Genomic DNA, 19001 nt, shown 5'->3' with positions numbered 1-19001 from the left:
ACAACGCTACTGCATTCTTACATGAGCAGGCCCAAGCAATGGCACCATTTCACATCCCCAAACCAGAGGGAGACAAATAAGGTACTACATGATCTCACCTCTAAATCAGAGCTGAGAAAAGAGATCATTACAAATAGGTACCATGAATTGTACAAACGCAAAGTGAAAAGTGTTTCAGTGCACAAGTTAACACAGTGATTAAGTATTGGAGGTAAAAAAAAAAAGCCAGTTAGTTATGTCTCTTCATGTTATTCCATAAAGACTGGATGATGGTGAGATCAGATTTCTGTGTGGAGCACTGACTGCTGTCAGACTCCTTGTGCAAACAAACATCTCACTGGATTATTACATTTAATGGCAAAAATAATGTTTGGAAATGTAAACTGATATTTCCCACTGACACACTACAGCAAAATATAGAAATAACTGACTTAAAACAACTTTTTGTAAGGGAAAATACTAAAGGCCTAAGACTGTGTATATATATATATATATATATATATATATATATATATATATATATATATATATATATATATATATATATATATATATATAAATTATTGTATATTTGTACAGTGTTATGCAGAGAATAACACACTCATCTTGAGGTGGTCTGAGTCTTCAGAACTTATTAGGTACCCTCAGCTCTTTTATTCAAACCGTCGTCATCATCTCAAACCCTAAACCCCCTAAAAGTCTTCAGAAACAAACGGAAAGTTTCCTGTACGGAGTAATATAGGAACAGCACTCATCTGTCTGCCATGTGCTCGAAACCATCTTTAATCAGTGGCCTGACTGCAATAATTAAGGTAACACAATGATGAGATGATTATCACAGTCTTTGCCAATCCATGCATTTTAAAATATCTGAAGCATCACTAACAACCCCACCTGAAATGTATTATAATAGACATTTCGTGAAGGGAGATAAATGTAAGAAAAGGTACACAATTAAAAAGGTATCACTCGCCGTATAAATAGTGTGGGATGAACCACACACTGGAATGTAATATTAAGGGTTAGTGGCTGTGTTCTATTCAAAGTACGAGCAATGGTTACAATGATTAATGATGAAATGCAGCGAGGCTCAAAGGAGGCGTCCTGACTGTGGGGCGAGGTGTCAGAATGGAGAGTACAAGAACTCGAGGTCTGAAATGAAGGCGATACATTCACTTGGACAGGAAAGCTAGCCACCTTTGGACTGGCTTGTCACAAATCTCCTACCACCGACACCGCAGCAGCCTTGACAACCGTTCTCTCTCTTTCTTTCTGTCCCAACACGCAACTCTCTGACACGTACCCTCCACCGGGTCACCGCAGACACACGTACACCCTGACACCTTTGCCACAGCACATCTGAGCAGAGCTTGTTTTGCTCGTCTCAGGAGGGTTAAAATCGTGCGTCTGTGCCTGCGCCGTTCCCTCGCTTTCCCCTCCTGCTCATCTGCCACAAACTAAATGATCCTTTCATTTCCTGCTGGGCCAGTGGGCCCTGAGGTGGCGGCCACGGCCGGACTCTGCGGCTCTGCTCCCATGTGAAGTTCACAGCTCTTCCTCTTAACTGCTGATCCACTATCATAACAGAGCTTATCCATGGCACTTCCTGTCTGGGACAAAACTGCGTGAGCCATGCCACGTCTCTGGCAGATATTCACCTGTGTGAGAAGGACCAGGAAACTAGCGACTGAAAGGCCCTGCATTAAAATACACATGGGAACTTGCACGCGAACATAGAAGAAATAAGAAAAAAGGACAACGATGCTGAATCATACGCCCACCTTTTGCACAGTCCTCCGAGGCCTGACTCCGGAACTGACTTAGGAAGTAACTTAATGGTTACCAAACCTTTAGGGGGACTGGGTGAGCAGCACTGGACTAAACATGTGTTTAGAGCAGACAACATCAGCAATCACCACTTGACCCCTCAGCAGAGAAAGGGTCACATACCGCTCCCCTTTTTTCAAGCGCTGAAGGAAAAAACGAGAGGAAAAAATGTTGAACAGATAATATAATCAAGTGAAAGCACTCGCCTGTTGTGAGGGGACTGCAACCATGCTGATTCCCATATGTTTGAAATACACACAGCACAGTCCAGAGGCTCCACCAGGGATTTCTCAAGCCTCAGAGGGACGAAAACACACACACACCACAATACACACAGTCATGCTTCACCCAGCAGAAATGGAATTCCTTGCATTTGTAAAGAGTAAACAGAGGGAAAGATGTTCAAAAGAAATTAAATATTTGTATATGGAATGTTCTGATTTCAATGTATACATACTTATGGACTCATTAAGAGCTTTTCTGGTTTATAACCAAAATACTCATCAGTTTATTATTTTTGGTAATTTTGTGTTATAATATTTTTAGACATGAAATGTAGAGTTTACTTCAACTGGTATACATAGAGCAATTATTGGTTGTGTTGATTATTATACATGTTAAATATAAAAATAAACTGAAGCGCAAAGTTTGGGCACTGTTGTATATTTTCAAAGGTTAAAACTTCCCTTTACAATTAACAGACTTCGTTTTCATATGCGAGCAAAATGCACACTATAATTGAGACTTATCCAAATGGAAACAGGATCAAATGAATCAAAACAAATTTCGTTCAAATGCTAGTAAAAATCCTCATTATAACAGAAATTTACCCAAATGAATTGGAATAATCTAAACTGAAACAAATGAACTGAATCAGATTGAACTGGATCAATCAAATCTCAAATCAAAATAAATCAAATAAATCAACTCGTAAGCTTGTCATTCTGAATAATCCCAAAAGACATGGAAAAATGGAATACAATTCAATTCCACTAGTTTGAATCACTTTCCAGTGCTCCGAATCTAAAGAGCCCCTGCCCTACTGTATGTCTATAAGGTATTTGGGTTCAGTCTAAGCCTGAGATTTTTTTTTTTTTTTTGGCATTCTTTTAAATTGCTGTTTGTGAAAATGTGTTGTGTGCATGAGCTGTTTAAAGTAAACGAATCAAACAAAAGTGGAGTCATTCTTCAAGCATCCCTCCATTTCCTCCCCTCTCAGTTCCTCAGCCATTACAGTAAGTGACCCAACACCTCTGGCTCCCCTGGGCTTATTTATAGCAAATGAATCAGAAATCTGAGAAACTATGCACCAGCATCTCCAACCGCTTAACCCAGAACACACATCACATTACCTAACGGCAGCCTTGTTTAGAGAGAACAGACAGAACTGGAAACAGCAGTCTGAGGTACTGTACATGAGAGGAATCTTTCACACAAGACTTGGGTTTATCAGCGTTTTTCCTGTCAGCCCTGTTAAAGGCTTTTAAAAGCCCATGGTTCAGCCTTAAATTCTGTTTCCAGACAGCGGGTTGTGGTAGATGTGTACAACTGCAGTTTTATTGTGAATGGAGAGGGGGAAAAAGCAAGGAAACGGAAAGAAAAACAATGTGAGAAAGAGGTTTGTTGGCGCTCTAGGTGGAACAGACATAATATGAGGCGGTAAGGGAGAAAAAGTCATTACGTTTAATGTCTAACTGGTGGGAGGACAACATACAACATCAAATACCTTCATTTCACTAAGCAAGGGTCTCAGGTTTCCCAGCAGACCACATTAAAATGCCAGAGGGGTTAAAAGTGGGTCCAATTGGGTGCAAGACGCCAAAATAAAAGAATTAAGTGGTGCACTGTTTACATCTACAGAGGGGTTTGGGTGACACAGCTCGGCATGATGGGTCTCAGCACTCAGATCAGGGGGAGGCTGAGTAAGTAGTGCTCTTTAAAGGCCATACTTTAGCAGTTTTCCTCAGGAGTACTGCCAACCTCCTGAAAACAGGCATTTGCCAAGAAAGCGGTGACACGGTTGTGTAAAAATGCTAAGAAAGGAGGTTAATGAGAGGAAAGAGAGGGCTACATTGTGTTGAGCGTGAAAGGTTAGAGGAATATTCATTCATTTTAAAGAGGCAAAAAAAAAAAAAATCCCATACATAAACATTTTCCCGGATGTAATTTCCAGTGCACGGACACATTTCCCAGTAGAAATCATCAGGGAGGAGGAAATCATTTAGTCTCCTTAAGTGCCAAATTGTATCCTGATTTTCCTGTCCCAGCTGCCTGAGCGAAGTCAGAGGTTGGACGTCAACGTCTCCAACTCCTGGACTAAAAAAAATGCTTTGAGACATATTCCCTGACTTGCTTTTACACATTGTTCAGCCTCCAGAAATTACATGGAGAAAGTATCTCTCTCCTGGGTGTTATACACTCATCCCTACAGTGGTAGGCGAAGAGAAAAACAAGTGTTTTCGGTGCTAACATTGGTGACTCCATGAACGGATTGGGGATGGAAGGGGAAAAACAAGAGAAACATGTGGAGCTAATTTATTAAAATGACTTAAAACGCTTGCCGTTTAATTCAAATCATGGTGTTTATTAGAATTCACAACAAAGCCTCGTTGGAAATATTTATTGGGGTCAGTACAAGTAAGCCTAGGATGCTCGATCTCCATCTGTGATGCACAAGAACAAACCGAGCTAAACCCGAGAACACTAAGGGCAGGATGGCACTTTGGAGTCGATGTTTTGCTGGTACAAACTGAATCCAAATTTACACATACTTGTAGCTTGATTCACAATAGTTCTGCCATCTTTTGCTCATGGTCCCTCAATGTTTCCTTTTTCTGATTGGCTCAGGGGCTCAGGGTTTTGTTTACTCAGACTAATTTACTGAATTATGTTCCGCTTAGCACTCAGCCTAGTTTGAGGCGACAGAAGCGTAAAGAGAGACACTTTCTGCCCATGGGTTCAGGCTTCAACTTTCCTCCTGCTGATGACAATTAAGGTGCATCCCTGACCTCGTTCCAAACCAGGATGACTCTCCAGAGCCTGTAAGAAACAACTCGAGACCAATATAGTATTGTGTAGGTCTTGCTTTAATGCAGCCTGAGAGCTTGGTCGGAACCGAAATGATTCAACCGAGACACTGTTTGGATAGGAGTGGCATTCCTGGCAGAGTGTTGACTGTGAAGCTTAAGTCAGGTGAAAAGAAAGCGTGCAGTACCTTCTCAAGGCTTCCAAAAATAACCGAGGTGACTCCAACCTGCAATCCAGGCTTTCTGGCCAGGGCTATAATTAATATGACAAGTCTATCCAGAGCAGAATAAATTATCCCGTGCGCCTGACCACTGCTTACATGCGAGCAGTTTGGGGAGTTCATTGGAAACACATGTTTCTGGGAAAGACCGCTTTGCGTGTTCGGTGCTCCTGAATACATTTCCGCTCCCATGTGACTGTGTTACGGCTGGCAGAGTTAAATGTAACCGAATGGGTTCAATACTGGCACAGCGGTGGCTCTAACGAGGGAAGCACATTTGTTTGACCGCACCGGACGTCAATCACTCTGAAGAGCCCCCCGGTCGAATCCCGGCGAGCACGTCCCCGTGTGCAAAGACGGTTTGCAATAATGGGCTTACCTGGCAGCGAGCCCTTTGGCCTAAGGAGGGACGCGTTTTGGAGTCTGTACGAATGGTGTTACGCACGGGGCGCACGGAAGGGAGAGCGGTCCATGTGCAGGGTCTGTTTCGGCGAGCCAGAGGAATACTAATGAAAGCATTTTTCATAATTTCACACAAACCCACATTCTCTAGGCCTCTGAAACAAGGGGGAAAGAGGGAGTGGGAAGAGAAATCCATTAAAATGATCTGGAAATGATGCTTTCCAGCCCTGGACTGAGACAATGAGGTATAAATTACTGTGATAAGATCTGGGCAAAGTTCAAATCAAGCGAGATTTTCACATCTGGTCCTGTGCTCTTGTCGTCAAATTAATGGATTCTTCTGAAGCCGTGCGCACCAAGAATGTGATAACTTGTGCTTCCTGTTCTACTGATAACATTCCCAAGGGGAGGGAGAGAGGCACAGGTCCTTCTGTAGCTACACAAACATACACTGACATACATGCATGTCATAAATCAACTTAAATTAAGATTACAGGGGGAAAAAAAAACAGGAAAAACAAAAAGAACAGAGAAAAAGCTCACTCTAAGAAAACTGTCAAGACCTTTATGATGCTGTGGACTTGTATCTCCTGCTTGCCTGGCCTGCCAAAACAGATTGTGATTCAAATGTGCGAGGTGTGCACTTCTGCCTCGCTCGCTCGCTCTCTCCGATGATGATGACGCCAGTGCATCTCAGCTCAGTGAGATCAAGAGAGAATGGACGGATGGAGAAAACAAGAGGAATGCAAAACGGAAAAGGACAGAAAGATAAATTAAAGAATTAGCTCGGTCCAAGATTTAAAAAACAAAACAAAAAAACTAACAAACAAAAACACTTTCATTGTCTTAAATGCATTTATTTTTTACCTTATTTGCTCAAGGACTCCCAAACGATTCATTTAAAGATTAATTTTTCCAAACCCCTCCTTTTGCCTGACACTAATCTGCGGTTATTGGTCCGACTGGTTGATTTCATTTTTTATTTTATCATGCCTGTAATGCCTGATAAAGTAGCATTTATGAGCTCAGTGTTGCTTTGTGTACAGCGTTACTGGGGAAACAGCTATTTTTACACTCCAAAAGCAGCTCCCTAGTGGCAGAGAATGAATTTGCATTTTCATTCGACCAACCAAAAAGACCAACAAGTGGGCGGGCATAAATATGCAAATATTTCATGTTGACCTCAACATGAAAAGTTTGGGATTCGTTTAAATTCAACTCTTTCTTTTGAGAGACAATAACTTTACACACAGTGCACTTTTAGATTTAAAACGTGGAAGGATGTTTTCATTCACTTAAAGATAATAGAAAAAAAATCCATAATAGGGGCACTTTAAAAGTCCAGAGTTTATCACTTATGACTGCCCTAAAAAGAGCAACCCCCCGTAAAAGATTTTCTTTTTTGAGTAAAATGATGTATGTTTTGCAGTTGTACTGAATGAGAACTCATAAGTGCTCAGTACTACATCTCTTTTCGGCTTTATTTAGAGGAAGCTGCGGTGGAATCTGGCCCAGGCATTTCAGACGTTCCTGACTGATTGGAAACACACAGGCGTAAAAGACCAGACGTTTATTTCCAGGTGAGGAGAGAGAGAAGCAGAGGCTACTCACCTCTACGCAGTCACTTGGATACCGTTTCCAGGAAGGGCCGCCAGTCAGGGTTAATCTGCAGCACTAAATGAATAAACAAAGGATGGCTCTGTCTGTGGGCCGTGGTGGGCAGGTGAGCTCCGATCATCTTCCCACACTGAAACTCATCTGCACAGGAAATGACCTGCAGCACCTCACCTCCACACCTGGAGAGAGGAGGGGCTGTCCGGGAGAATCTGACCATGTCACATTACCTCACCTCCAGAAGAGGAACTCGCCTCTCACATCTGTCAACAGCTCTTCAGTCATCCTTCAACAGCAGCTCATTCCACACACACGGAAAGAACATGCCCACTCAAAAGGATCAGAGTGGGGTCAATATCAGATCAGCCATTTGGGATCCAACTCAATCTAATTTAGTCTAAATATTAAAAAAATACAAATAATTATATTACTAGCAAGTGAAAAACATAAGGAACTACTGACTACAGACACCATACTAGAACTTCGAAAATGTATTGATTCCGGCTGGGGTTTCACTTTCAACTTTCACTTCCATTAACAATTCTTCTTGTACTTTATTATTTGAAAAATAATTTCACTGCCAAACAATAACAATGCTCCATAAGAGTCATTAGTTCAGGAATCATTTGGACTTCACTCGTGGTCATGCTGAAAAGTTTTTTTTTTTTTTAGTTTTTAACTTAAAAGAATCATTCGTTTGAGAATCAGATAGCATCGGTCTCACTGTAAACTTCTGACCCATGAAAAAACAACTCATAAGAGTTATTAGTTTGGGAATCATTTCAATTACACTGGTCACGCAGCATGGTTTTTGATTCACTAAAAAGAAAATTCATAAGAATCATTTGTTCAAGTAACAGATTACACTGGTCTCACGGGATGCTATTGACTCACTAGAAAAAGACTCATCACAATCATTTGTTTCGGAATCAGACTACATTGGTTGCTTCATTTAAAACACACACTCTACAAATATCGAACTGTAATGCGGTCAACAGAGGTGAAACTTTATAATCACGCAGTTACCGAAAAGCAACAACTTTGAAAGTCTGCCAGCAAAGTATTCAACAGCACCACCCCATAAAAACAAACATTAACTATGGCACACACGACAATCGAAAAGACACAAAACAAATGCAACAGACTTGCTGTCTCCCGGCCGGAGAGCGGCAGGGAAGAGGCGGGGTTTGATGGAATGCTTTCTCATTTTTCATCCTCTATTCATTTTTAACAGCTCTTTCTGCGCGCCACTCTCCGCTCGCCGTAATGACTCAATGAAGTGGCATACATCAGGCGCCGACTCTGAGGTGTAAAAAATACCATCGCAGCTGCCCGATCAATACATTATGGAGTGAGAGTGCATGCTGGGGGAAGATAATGCCGCCTCGTACGGAGACGCTGTCAGTCTCCATTAGCGTCTGGAGGGCTGTGCTGGGAGCGGCGGGCATATGTTGAGTCGCCGTGGCCCACACTTCAGCGCAGAGAGCTTTTGTTCCTAGCTTTTAATTGTGGCCCCACCTTGGAGGGGGTCCGTCACTCTGTCACCCCGTCAGAGTGCGCTGGTACGCTCGGATGTGGCAGGCTGGGACAGCGGGACCCGAACTAAGAGCTGTGCTTTTCTGCGGCTGTCAGGAGAATGCAGGCGGGCACACGCACACACGTGACAACAAAAAAACACAGTGGGGAAGATGGAGACAGAACACACTGTGCCTGAAGCAAGTATATACTTTCACAGGCTGAGGCGTCCTAACTGCTGAGAGAGGAATGGGAAGCATTTCAGCCGCATGAGACAAGTATGTGCCAATCTACTAGTGATGTACAAAACTAGATTTTCAATTGACTAGTCAGTTGGGTGCCTGAACAAAATCTCCGATTTTATTTATTTTTTAATTCGATTTCTGTTTTTTTTTCGATTTTCCCCCTACTTAAGGAAAGCAATAAGTACAAACAGCAGACAACAAAAGTATTTAATCAAAAGTAGGGCTGCTCCGATCACGATCGGCCGATCGTTTGCTGTCGCTTGTCGCTTGCTGTTTCGTGTGTGCTATGATGTTGTTGTTGTCGCTTGCCATACTGCCATGTGAAACTAACGCTACGGAAGCTCCGGGGAGCCAAAAATGCGCCATTACACAAAAACTCGATTTACTTATTTTTTAAATCGCCTGTAACAAAAAATTCAAATTAATTAATTCAATCGATTTTTCGCCCAGGCCTACTTAGAAGCTACATCCTGCTGTGAGTAGGCAGTCACAAACTGTAAGTGTCAAGGTGAGAAGGGTCTACAACTCGCCCACTGCTGTATTCATCATGGCTACAAGGATCTTAATGGCACATGGAGTGCCAACGACTGCACATGTCCTTCCTGTCACCTCATCACACTCCAACATCCAACCCCACTCAACCAGATGTGCTCAATTACGCCCCAAAACACTCTCACAAGCCCACCTACAACAACCCGGCTCCTCACATGCCATGGACTGAGTGTTCAAGCAAACATAAAGCATCCAAAGACCTGATCCTATGACATCTTCACAACAAAATCGTTTATATCTGTATGGATGATGAGGAGGGAGTTCATATGTTGATAGTGTGAGTGAGTTGGAGTGGCTTGCAGCACTGCAAGGAAAAAGCTTCAAGCGAGTACACAGCAGATGCCTGACACATTGCTGTCCATTCACTCGCTTTAAAGAGCAGCTGCTCTCGCCCCTGGCACTACTAACACACACACTCTCTCTCTCTCTCACACACACACAACGCTGCCCTCGGTTCACACATACTGTACAGAGGTGCTCTGAGTGTTCTTTATCATGTTGTTATGTTCTGGTTGGCTGTTAACTGACCCATCATATTATCACACTACTGCTAAACAACTCTATTATACACGAACACATAAAAACCAAGAATACATAAATAAATAGTATTTTCAGACTGCCCTATTCACCGGTTTTATTTCACTGTCCACTAAAATAATCCACCAGGTGCTCAAATCATTTTGCTCTCTCCTCACAGCCAAAAAAGGACTTCAGCAAGACAAGAATGCTGCACAGACACCAAAAAGTGCTGAATGATTTACCTTCATCTTAAGGAAAAAGAGTTAAAAAGAGAGCGATAGAGACTTTCTTTTCCTTTCTTGGCCACATGGTTAGTAGGAAAGTGAAGTAGATGGCCATATTAATAACTGGATTTAATGTCACATTATAAGGCTTTTGTTTTTAATAAATAATATAGCACAATTTTCAAATAATAAACGCAAAGCAATATATTTAATTTTGTCAAATATTATTTGTACAATTATACAAATAATACATATTTTTGATATTGCTACTGTAGAGCATGATATTTTATCTTGTTAGTAATATTTTATGGTATATTGCATTTTATTTTATTAATCAAGAAAATCAAGAATAATTTTCTTACATAATTGCATTTCATAACACTTATTCCTTATACAACAAAATACACAAATATTATAAAAAAATAATAAAATAAAATGCTTGTTTTGCTGTTGTTTTTTACTGATTCTGTGACAGTATCATATATAATATAGTCAAGCCAAGTCAAGTACTTGAAAAAAAAATAAAAAAATGCAATTTACACATACATAAAAGGAAAAGGCAGAAAGAGAAAGAAGGAGAGAAACCAGAGGGAAAGAGATGGCAGTGTGAGATAAGGCCGCTGGGCTTCTGATTCTCAGACAGTAGGTTGATGATAAGAATGGCATCTTTCACAGTCAGATCAGCCAATCTGGCCAGGCGTCCGCGGCAGCTTCTGTATTCAGGAGGGGACTTCCAGGTCAGGAGCAGAAGAATGGAGTCAGTGAGTGTGGCAGAGAGGGGGCCTGGGGCAGGTGGCGGGTGGCTATTGAAAGAGACAGGCTAGGGCGGCAGGGAGAGCGCTGGGTCACGGGAACGGCTCCCCGATCTATAGGCGGCTCAAAAACACCTCTCATTGTTCGGGGAGATCATGTGGCACGGGCTCCTCCTCGAGCGCGTCAGGATCCTTCTGTCTTGAATGTGCGCAGTATCTCTGACAACAAGCCACCTTTATGCCCATCCAGGTAATTACAGACCACGGGTGAGGATCCATTACTGCTGGACGCAGGCAGAGTCCAGGTGCCCGGTCTCTGAGCGCTCAGCCATGCTGGGAGAGGAAACCAGGGGAGCGATCAGGCCTGTCCCACCGGCCTGAAGGCATAACCAGCACAGAAGAGCGCACTATACCACACTATAACACAGAGATGGCTTTGTCTTGCCATTCACACACACATACACACGCTGCACCTGAGTTAAGGGCTGTGTGAGGGCGGCAGATAAAACACATGGCACACACTCTGCCGGTGATAAGTATCAGTGAGAGGAGTTTTACAGTCGCAATGTGATAACGGCAATCAGCACTGACCACCGCCATGACTGCACCAGTGTAGACAACAAATGTAGATTTATGCAAATACTTGGTACTAACTATAAAGCAGAATGCAATGAAATAATAAAAAAAAAAAAATGAATTAAAAATGTTCTCCTTCCTTCAATTTTTGTGACTAAAATCACATGTCAATATTACAATTGCACCCTGACACCACAGAAATGTGAACTCCAAATGCATTTAGTTCCTGCTATGATTGCTTAGGTGGCAACATGTGGGAAATATTTTACATATTTGTTGAGTTCTGGACCGAAAAAAGTTTTTAAGAGCAAACAAACAAAACTTTAACATTTTATATATATATATATATATATATATATATATATATATATATATATATATATATATATATATATATATATATATATATTATTTTTTATAATTAATTTTTCTATTCTTTTTTCTTCTGTTTTATGAAAAAAGAATTTGAGATCAAATATTTGACTAAGCTTTTTTAGTTATTGTTTTATTTTTTATTATTTAATATTAATACAGTTGATTTAATTATTTTATCTATTTTCTACTCTATTTTCTTCTGTGTTCTCGATAGGGGAAAAGGCTCTTTGGGATACTGTAAAATGTTTACTTATACATATATTTTTCTCTTTTTTTGGTTTTAATTAATTCTTTTTTTAAATAGTTTATTTATTTATTTTTTGCTGTATTTTAATTGATTTTGAGTTATTTTCTCCTAATAAAGCTAGTGACCAACCAGTGAGTAGATTCAGTTACTTGTACTCATATTTGGTACTTTTTTACATCCATACCCCACCATAAAAACAATATGGACTCAAACAGATGAGCACAAACAAAAACATGCGTCATCGCCCCCAACACAAAGCAAGACACACTTGCAGCTATCAGTCAAGCTTCTTCCAGAACGTGATAGCAAACTCACAACATGCCATCATCTTTCGTGCACTGTCGCCCGCTCATCTCCCGATCTCCGACAGGCCCCTGCCACCCCGCTTTGCCACACACATAACAACCGGGCCAGGAAGGAAAAGTGCTCTCGCCGAAAAAAATGACAGGGTGTTTCTGCTACTGAGTCATAACAAAATACAATCAAAAGAGACTTGTGTTCATGCTCGCTTTATGCTTTAACTAGATAAAGCGCCTCCTGTCTTCTCTCGCACAATGCGCTGTGTAGTCTAGCAGGGCCAGGGTGACGCTCTGGGGACCAGATAGGAGTATCGATAATGCTGGCTGCTTGTCCGATTGATTTTGGGAAGCTGAGACAGTGGCTGTGTGATTCTTTCTTTCTCCTGATATGCTGTGTCAAGCAGACGGGCGCTGCTTATGATGGGTTTAGTGTCAGCACACACATCCGGCAGAAATGGCCACATGGAGCCAGCTCCCTTAGGGGTGGTATATAACACAAAGGACACCACATAAACACACACAGCACAGTAACATTGATATATAATGGCCAGGAGGCTCTGATATCCTCATGTGATCTTTCTGAAGCACTTACTCTACAAGGTAAAGACCACAGATCTGTTGTAAAACCTAGCGTGCTGCCTTGCTGTCTACATGTGCTCATATAAAGCTTTGAGCACACAGAAATACAAATAGCACATTCAAGAATTTTGAGCTAAATCATTTATTTATTACATCTAAATTTTAAAAATAAGTTTTGTTTATTCACAACTTTCAGTATCTTATGAATTAAAACTTTTTATGCGAATGAACATTTACCCACAGCCAAGACTGTCCCAATGCATTCTGTGATTGACTTAGAATGTAGCCAGGCAAGTTGATACTTGGTATTTATTTTGAAAATAATTAAATAAATTAAGTTTTAATTAACGCATTTATTTTATTCTACACATTTGTCAAAACACAAAGTTCTGGGGACTTTCTTTCTTTTAAATATTTTATATACCATATATATATATATATATATATATATATATATATATATATATATATAAAATATTTTATATATATATATATATATATATATATATATATATATATATATATATATATATATATATATATATATATATATATATATTAGTGAAGTTCTGGAGAAAAAAACTCAAAAACCTTATAGCTACTTAGGTAAATAATTTATTTTACATATATATATATATATATATATATATATATATATATATAAAAGAGAGAGAGAGAGAGAGAGAGAGAGAGAGAGAGAGAGAGGGAGGGAATAAAATATAATAAAATGTGTGTGTGTGTGTGTGTGTATGTATACACTTACATACAAAATACACATTTTATTTTAAATACAAAATAAAACAAAAAATAATAAAATGAAAATATTTTCATTGTTTTTATTTTCCACATTTGTTATTTCATATATATATATATATATATATATATATATATATATATATATATATATATATATATATATATATATATATATATATATACATACATACATACATACATACATACACACACACACACATATATATACATATATATTTTTTTTTTTTTTTCTTCTAAATTTTAGTCAACACATTAAGCTCTGGAGAGAAAAAAACACACAAACACTGGCGATAGGGAAATTAATTTAAAAATGCCTACTTAGTGTCTACTTAGGCTCACTATATTATATATAGGTATTAGAACAGAATGCACGTCAATGCAAGCAGACATAAAACTGGGCAAATGGGAGAGACAATCTAAACCGGACCTAGACAAAAAACAAGACAGAGACACTGTCCTACAGGACAGCATCAGATCCTCCAGGACAGCCTGGACTAGAGAGAGACATCGCGGTAGAGGAGGTGTGTCTGCTGTGCGGTCTTTTGAAGGCACAAAGACAAAACGATGAGCACTGATAAGAGGAGGCGCCACACTGCTTGAAGCCCCGAGAGCTGAGCAATCACACAGACTGATAAGCATCGGCCCATAAAGACGACTCCGGCAGCTCTCCTCCAGACGGGCCGGAGAAGAGAGAAAGAGAGGGAGGCGAGCTGTGTGATAAAGATGGTTACTTTCTTTCTTTTAGAGGTGAGGGTTTAAAGGAGGGGCGATGTGAGATGATGACAAGACAGTTTTTTTGACAGGAAGTCACTAGATGCATAGGAACAGCAGGTATGTCTGAAGACACCGCAGAGAGTCAGTGCAATCTCAAAGATGAAAACTCCTGACAGTGCCATGCAGCTAATGTGGGTCTACAGGACGAGCACTAAACATCACAACAGTCAACACGGCCTACCTTCTACTGACAAATCACATTTCAGAGCGTTGCAAATGCAGTGCTTTGATGTCAATGAAACATGAAAGACTATGCCGTACACATGTATGTGTGAGCATACACAGCAAAATATCACTTTGCGACTGAAAAAGAGCAAACAGTGCAATGTGGTTTGATTCCCTGAAACGGATTTCTTCTCTTGCTCTGTTTAGACGGCATGATAACTACATATATAGAGGCTCAAAATCTTTTACAAGTCCAAGCTTTTGTTGATTGGATTATTTTAACATGACAGCTGGAGGAATGAAAAAAAAAAAAAAGAGGAAGCAAAATCCCTTTAAACAACATCCATCTAATCGAACGCAAAGGTCACATTAAGTCTATTTACCACATGTAGACTGCTGATAGTTTTTTCAGCCAAGTTGTAACGGTTTCTGTGTAACATACCACAAAGTTTAAAGTGTTCACATGCTCAGAATTGTTTAAAGCTAGAGAGGATTCTTAAAGATTCGTCATACTGGACACTGTTGTTTGTAATCCTGTGGGAAAGCTAAGAGCAGCCAGCGGTCTTACCTGAGCCGGTATCTATGACTGTCGACTGGCCTCTACGGTCCGCCACCAGGCGAGAGGAACCGGGCATGCTAACGGGTTCTGAACGCACCGGCTGGATCCTGCAACACAAGGACAGGAGATATCCAAAAAACTGTGAATTAGACTCTTACACATTACATTTACATTTGATTTTATCCAAAGTGACTTTCTGTACAAATGAGAATAACAGAAGCAATCAAAACCAACAAAAGAGCAATAATATAAGTGCTGTGACAAGTCTCAGTTAGACTAATGCAGTACATGTAGCAAGGGTTTTTATTATAATAGATAAAAAACAAAAAAAAAGTAGATGAAATAGAAAATGAATAGGGAATGCTAGTGGGTCTTTTTTGAATAAAAATAAAACAAGTCAAAGGAATAGAAAAAGCTTAAAGAATGATAGAGTTAGAGGGTCATTTTTTTGTCATTTTTCTTTGATTAATACAGAATTTTACACATTTCTCAATATTTGGCACCAAATGTTGAAATTATATAGAGATAAAAATTATAGAACAGAGAGAGACAGAATGATAAAACAGCAGACAGACTGACAGATGATGAAACAAATGATAAACAGAGAATCAGTAGTGTTCATGCAGTGGCAAAGTGCTGGTTACAGTTGGTCATTATGTGTATTTAGTGAATTTCTGTGGTTAGTAACATGAGTCTATGCTGTCACATTGTGAATTGGGTGTTGATGATGGCAGCTGGTAATGTGAGCAGCCTTGTGTGTGAATGTGTGTTTAGTGTCAGCACCTGAGGCTGTGCAGGTCCAGGTCGTCTGTGTCGAAATCAAGGAGAGGCTGCTGGGTGTCGCTGGGCCCCTGTGACTGCAGCACAGAGGAGCTGGAGGAGATGACAGTGGTCTGACCCGACGGATGGATGGTCTTGAACTGAAACTGAGGGCCCATCCAAAGTCTCCTGTGAGGGCCTGTGTGGGTCACAATCTCCACCTGTACAGTAGAACACCTCTAGAGATGAGAACAGCTTTCACAACAAATTTAACCTCAGCAAAGTGATATATTTTTGAGTGCACAATAGGTAGGAGTATCAAAGAGGACCTTTTTCTATGCATTAGGGCTTTTTATTTATTTTTTTATTTTTTTATCAATTTAATATTATTTTTCTCCACACAACATCTTCATCGCAATGAGAAACATTTCTTAATAGAACAAATGTTTTCAACTGGTAGACATATGATAAAATAATAATAATAATAATAATAATAATATGTTACTAAAGTATATATTCATATTATATCTATTTCACATTTTTATTTAATATTATAATTATTAACTATTTTATATTATTATTACTGGGTGATCCATGTACAGGTACAGTACTGTATATATAGCATTTAAAGAAAATAATAATAATAATAATAATATATTTTTTATCTTCATTCCTAAATTTCTTATGGCTATTAAAATGATTAAGTATTAAAATAAAAATTAATTTGTGATGTTCCATTTTGTTGTCACTTAGCACATTAACTGAGAACCACTTTATAATAGCTGAAACAATTAAAATCATAAATCGCAAACAATCACATCCAAAATACAATTTTTGTTTACATTATATATGTATGTGTGCGGTGTATATTTATTATGTATATATAAATACACACATGCATGTATATATTTCAGAAAAAAATGTTATGTATTATTTATAATATACATGTTATGAATATATATATATATATATATATATATATAGACATGTAAACATGTAAATATTATCAAAATATATTATGTCTGTGTATTTATATATACATAAACATAGAACACAGAACACACATATATTATGCAAACAAAAACTTTTATTTTGGATGCGATTAATCGTTTAACAGCACTAATATCAAATAAAATTAATAATAACATTCAAATAAAAAAAATGGATATAATACCCTCTATATGGAGTCTTAAACTGGGGTTGTTGTGACACCAACAGTTCAAATATGCACAAAACAAACACACACACACACAACGTGTGGACAAGCGTCTGTTTTTGACCAGCAGTATCAAATCTGGGGAAGGGAAGGGGGGTTAGACAGACGCCACTCTTCCTCCCCAGTGGACCGCATTAACATGGCACAGAAAAACACTGACATCATGAAGCAAGAGAGAGGGAAAGTGGAGAAGACGACCGTCCATCCAGCCAGCATCCCTCTCTCCTCTTCATTTCTCCATCTTTTCTGAAAGAGCATGGCGTGGGGTCAACTCTTCTGTCCTCTTCCTGTCACATCTGTGTAAATGAGGCCAGCGGTATGTGTGTTTTTTCTCTGTAGTTAACACCAACGGTGTTGCACAGCCCTGAGAGAAACAGATGCGGTGTTGGCTTTTTTCTGCTTTCGTGGGGGCCATGACCAGATGTTGCCCTCCTCCGCACTCTTTCTGCACTTCGCCTTGAGCCCGCCATATTGCGGCCGCCTCACACTGACAGCACGTATTACACACAGCCTGCTGCCATAGCACTCACAGAGGACTGTGTTTTTTATGCTATGTTGCCATAACACATAACAGACAAGCAAACTAATTGCAATCACATATAAAGCAGATAAATAGAGCCATCAACAGGGTTTAGGCTGTGTTTAGCCAATAGCTGTCGCTGCAAGTGTTAATGGTGTCATTAGGCAGGCGGGATGTGATGGGGGATGTATGCAGTCGCTAGCGCTGGTGCATTAAAACCTTAAGGTTTAAGAGCTTTGGCTGGGGCTGGTCAGGCCACACACATGCTGGACATGCTGCATCTGCACAACCCCCAGAGTATTAGATCATAAAACATACAAAAGTCTCACACCACATTGTAAATCTGGGAACCTTATTTCAAAATGGGAAATAAAAGTTTTGAGATTTTGAAAGATTTAAACTGAAATATTTCATGATGTTGAATACATATTTATGAAATATTCGGACTACTTCTGCACTTAAGTGTTGTTGTTATTAAGCAGAACACTAGGAAATATTGAAATGTATAGTATTTTCTTCCGATTAAACTTTTTATTTAAATGGTTATGCTGATAATAGCATTTGTAATTTAAAATAAGCATATTAATTAGCAAACAAGAACCAATTTTACTATTAAAAATAAAAAAATGTAATAGTGTTCTTAGACTTTTAGATCCCTCTGTAAATGTGTGGATGGATAGTTTTAACATAATAACTCTATTAAAACGGTTTGTTAAAATAAAGATGAAATAAAATAACATAAATATTAGACATAAAAAATGAAAAACAACTAATAAAATGACAAAATCACATAAAATTGCTAAAACAAACTCAATGAGTTTAAGATAAATGATTAATAAGAAAAAAAAACGAATTCAAAATATTACAGTATTATATAAATAATACTAAAGTATAAATAAATAAAATAAATAAATAAAGTGTTTTCTAACAAATCGGGCAATCATGCATAATATTTTGGATGACAAAAGGTGGGGGGGGGGGAAATGTGATCAGATCCATGATGGGTGAGCACAGCTGACAATGGGGTAAGAAATTATTTATGACTTAAACCAGCAACAATTCTACTGCATTAACACTCACCTGTGAGAGCCATTCTTCATCTTCCTGGCCACTGTGATCGGACGCCAGACTGTCATAAGACTCATGTCGGGTAATGGGGCCAGGGCTGCCAGGAGGAGCCACTGCAAAGACAGAGAAAAGAATAAATAGTTGTGTACCAAAATATATATATTAGATCTATCTATCTGTAATATTTATT

General features: G+C 39.2%; 1 protein-coding gene across 4 annotated transcripts in view; it reads right to left on the bottom strand.

The window, feature by feature from the left end:
* LOC113114803 (breast carcinoma-amplified sequence 3-like) overlaps positions 1-19001 on the bottom strand; it is a 126992-nt gene that overhangs the window by 28303 nt on the left and 79688 nt on the right. For all 4 annotated transcript variants that reach the window (XM_026281839.1, XM_026281842.1, XM_026281840.1 and 1 more), the window contains 3 exons: positions 18824-18924; positions 16032-16228; positions 15258-15355 (listed from right to left, as the gene is read on the bottom strand). In XM_026281839.1, the coding sequence (XP_026137624.1) occupies positions 15258-15355; positions 16032-16228; positions 18824-18924 (396 nt within the window). The remainder of the gene's footprint in view (positions 1-15257; positions 15356-16031; positions 16229-18823; positions 18925-19001) is intronic.

This window comes from Carassius auratus, chromosome 15 (genome assembly GCF_003368295.1).
Source record: "Carassius auratus strain Wakin chromosome 15, ASM336829v1, whole genome shotgun sequence".
Lineage (NCBI taxonomy): Eukaryota > Metazoa > Chordata > Actinopteri > Cypriniformes > Cyprinidae > Carassius > Carassius auratus.
Note: the sequence above shows the minus strand (reverse complement) of the source record. Positions and strands in the feature narration are given on the sequence as shown.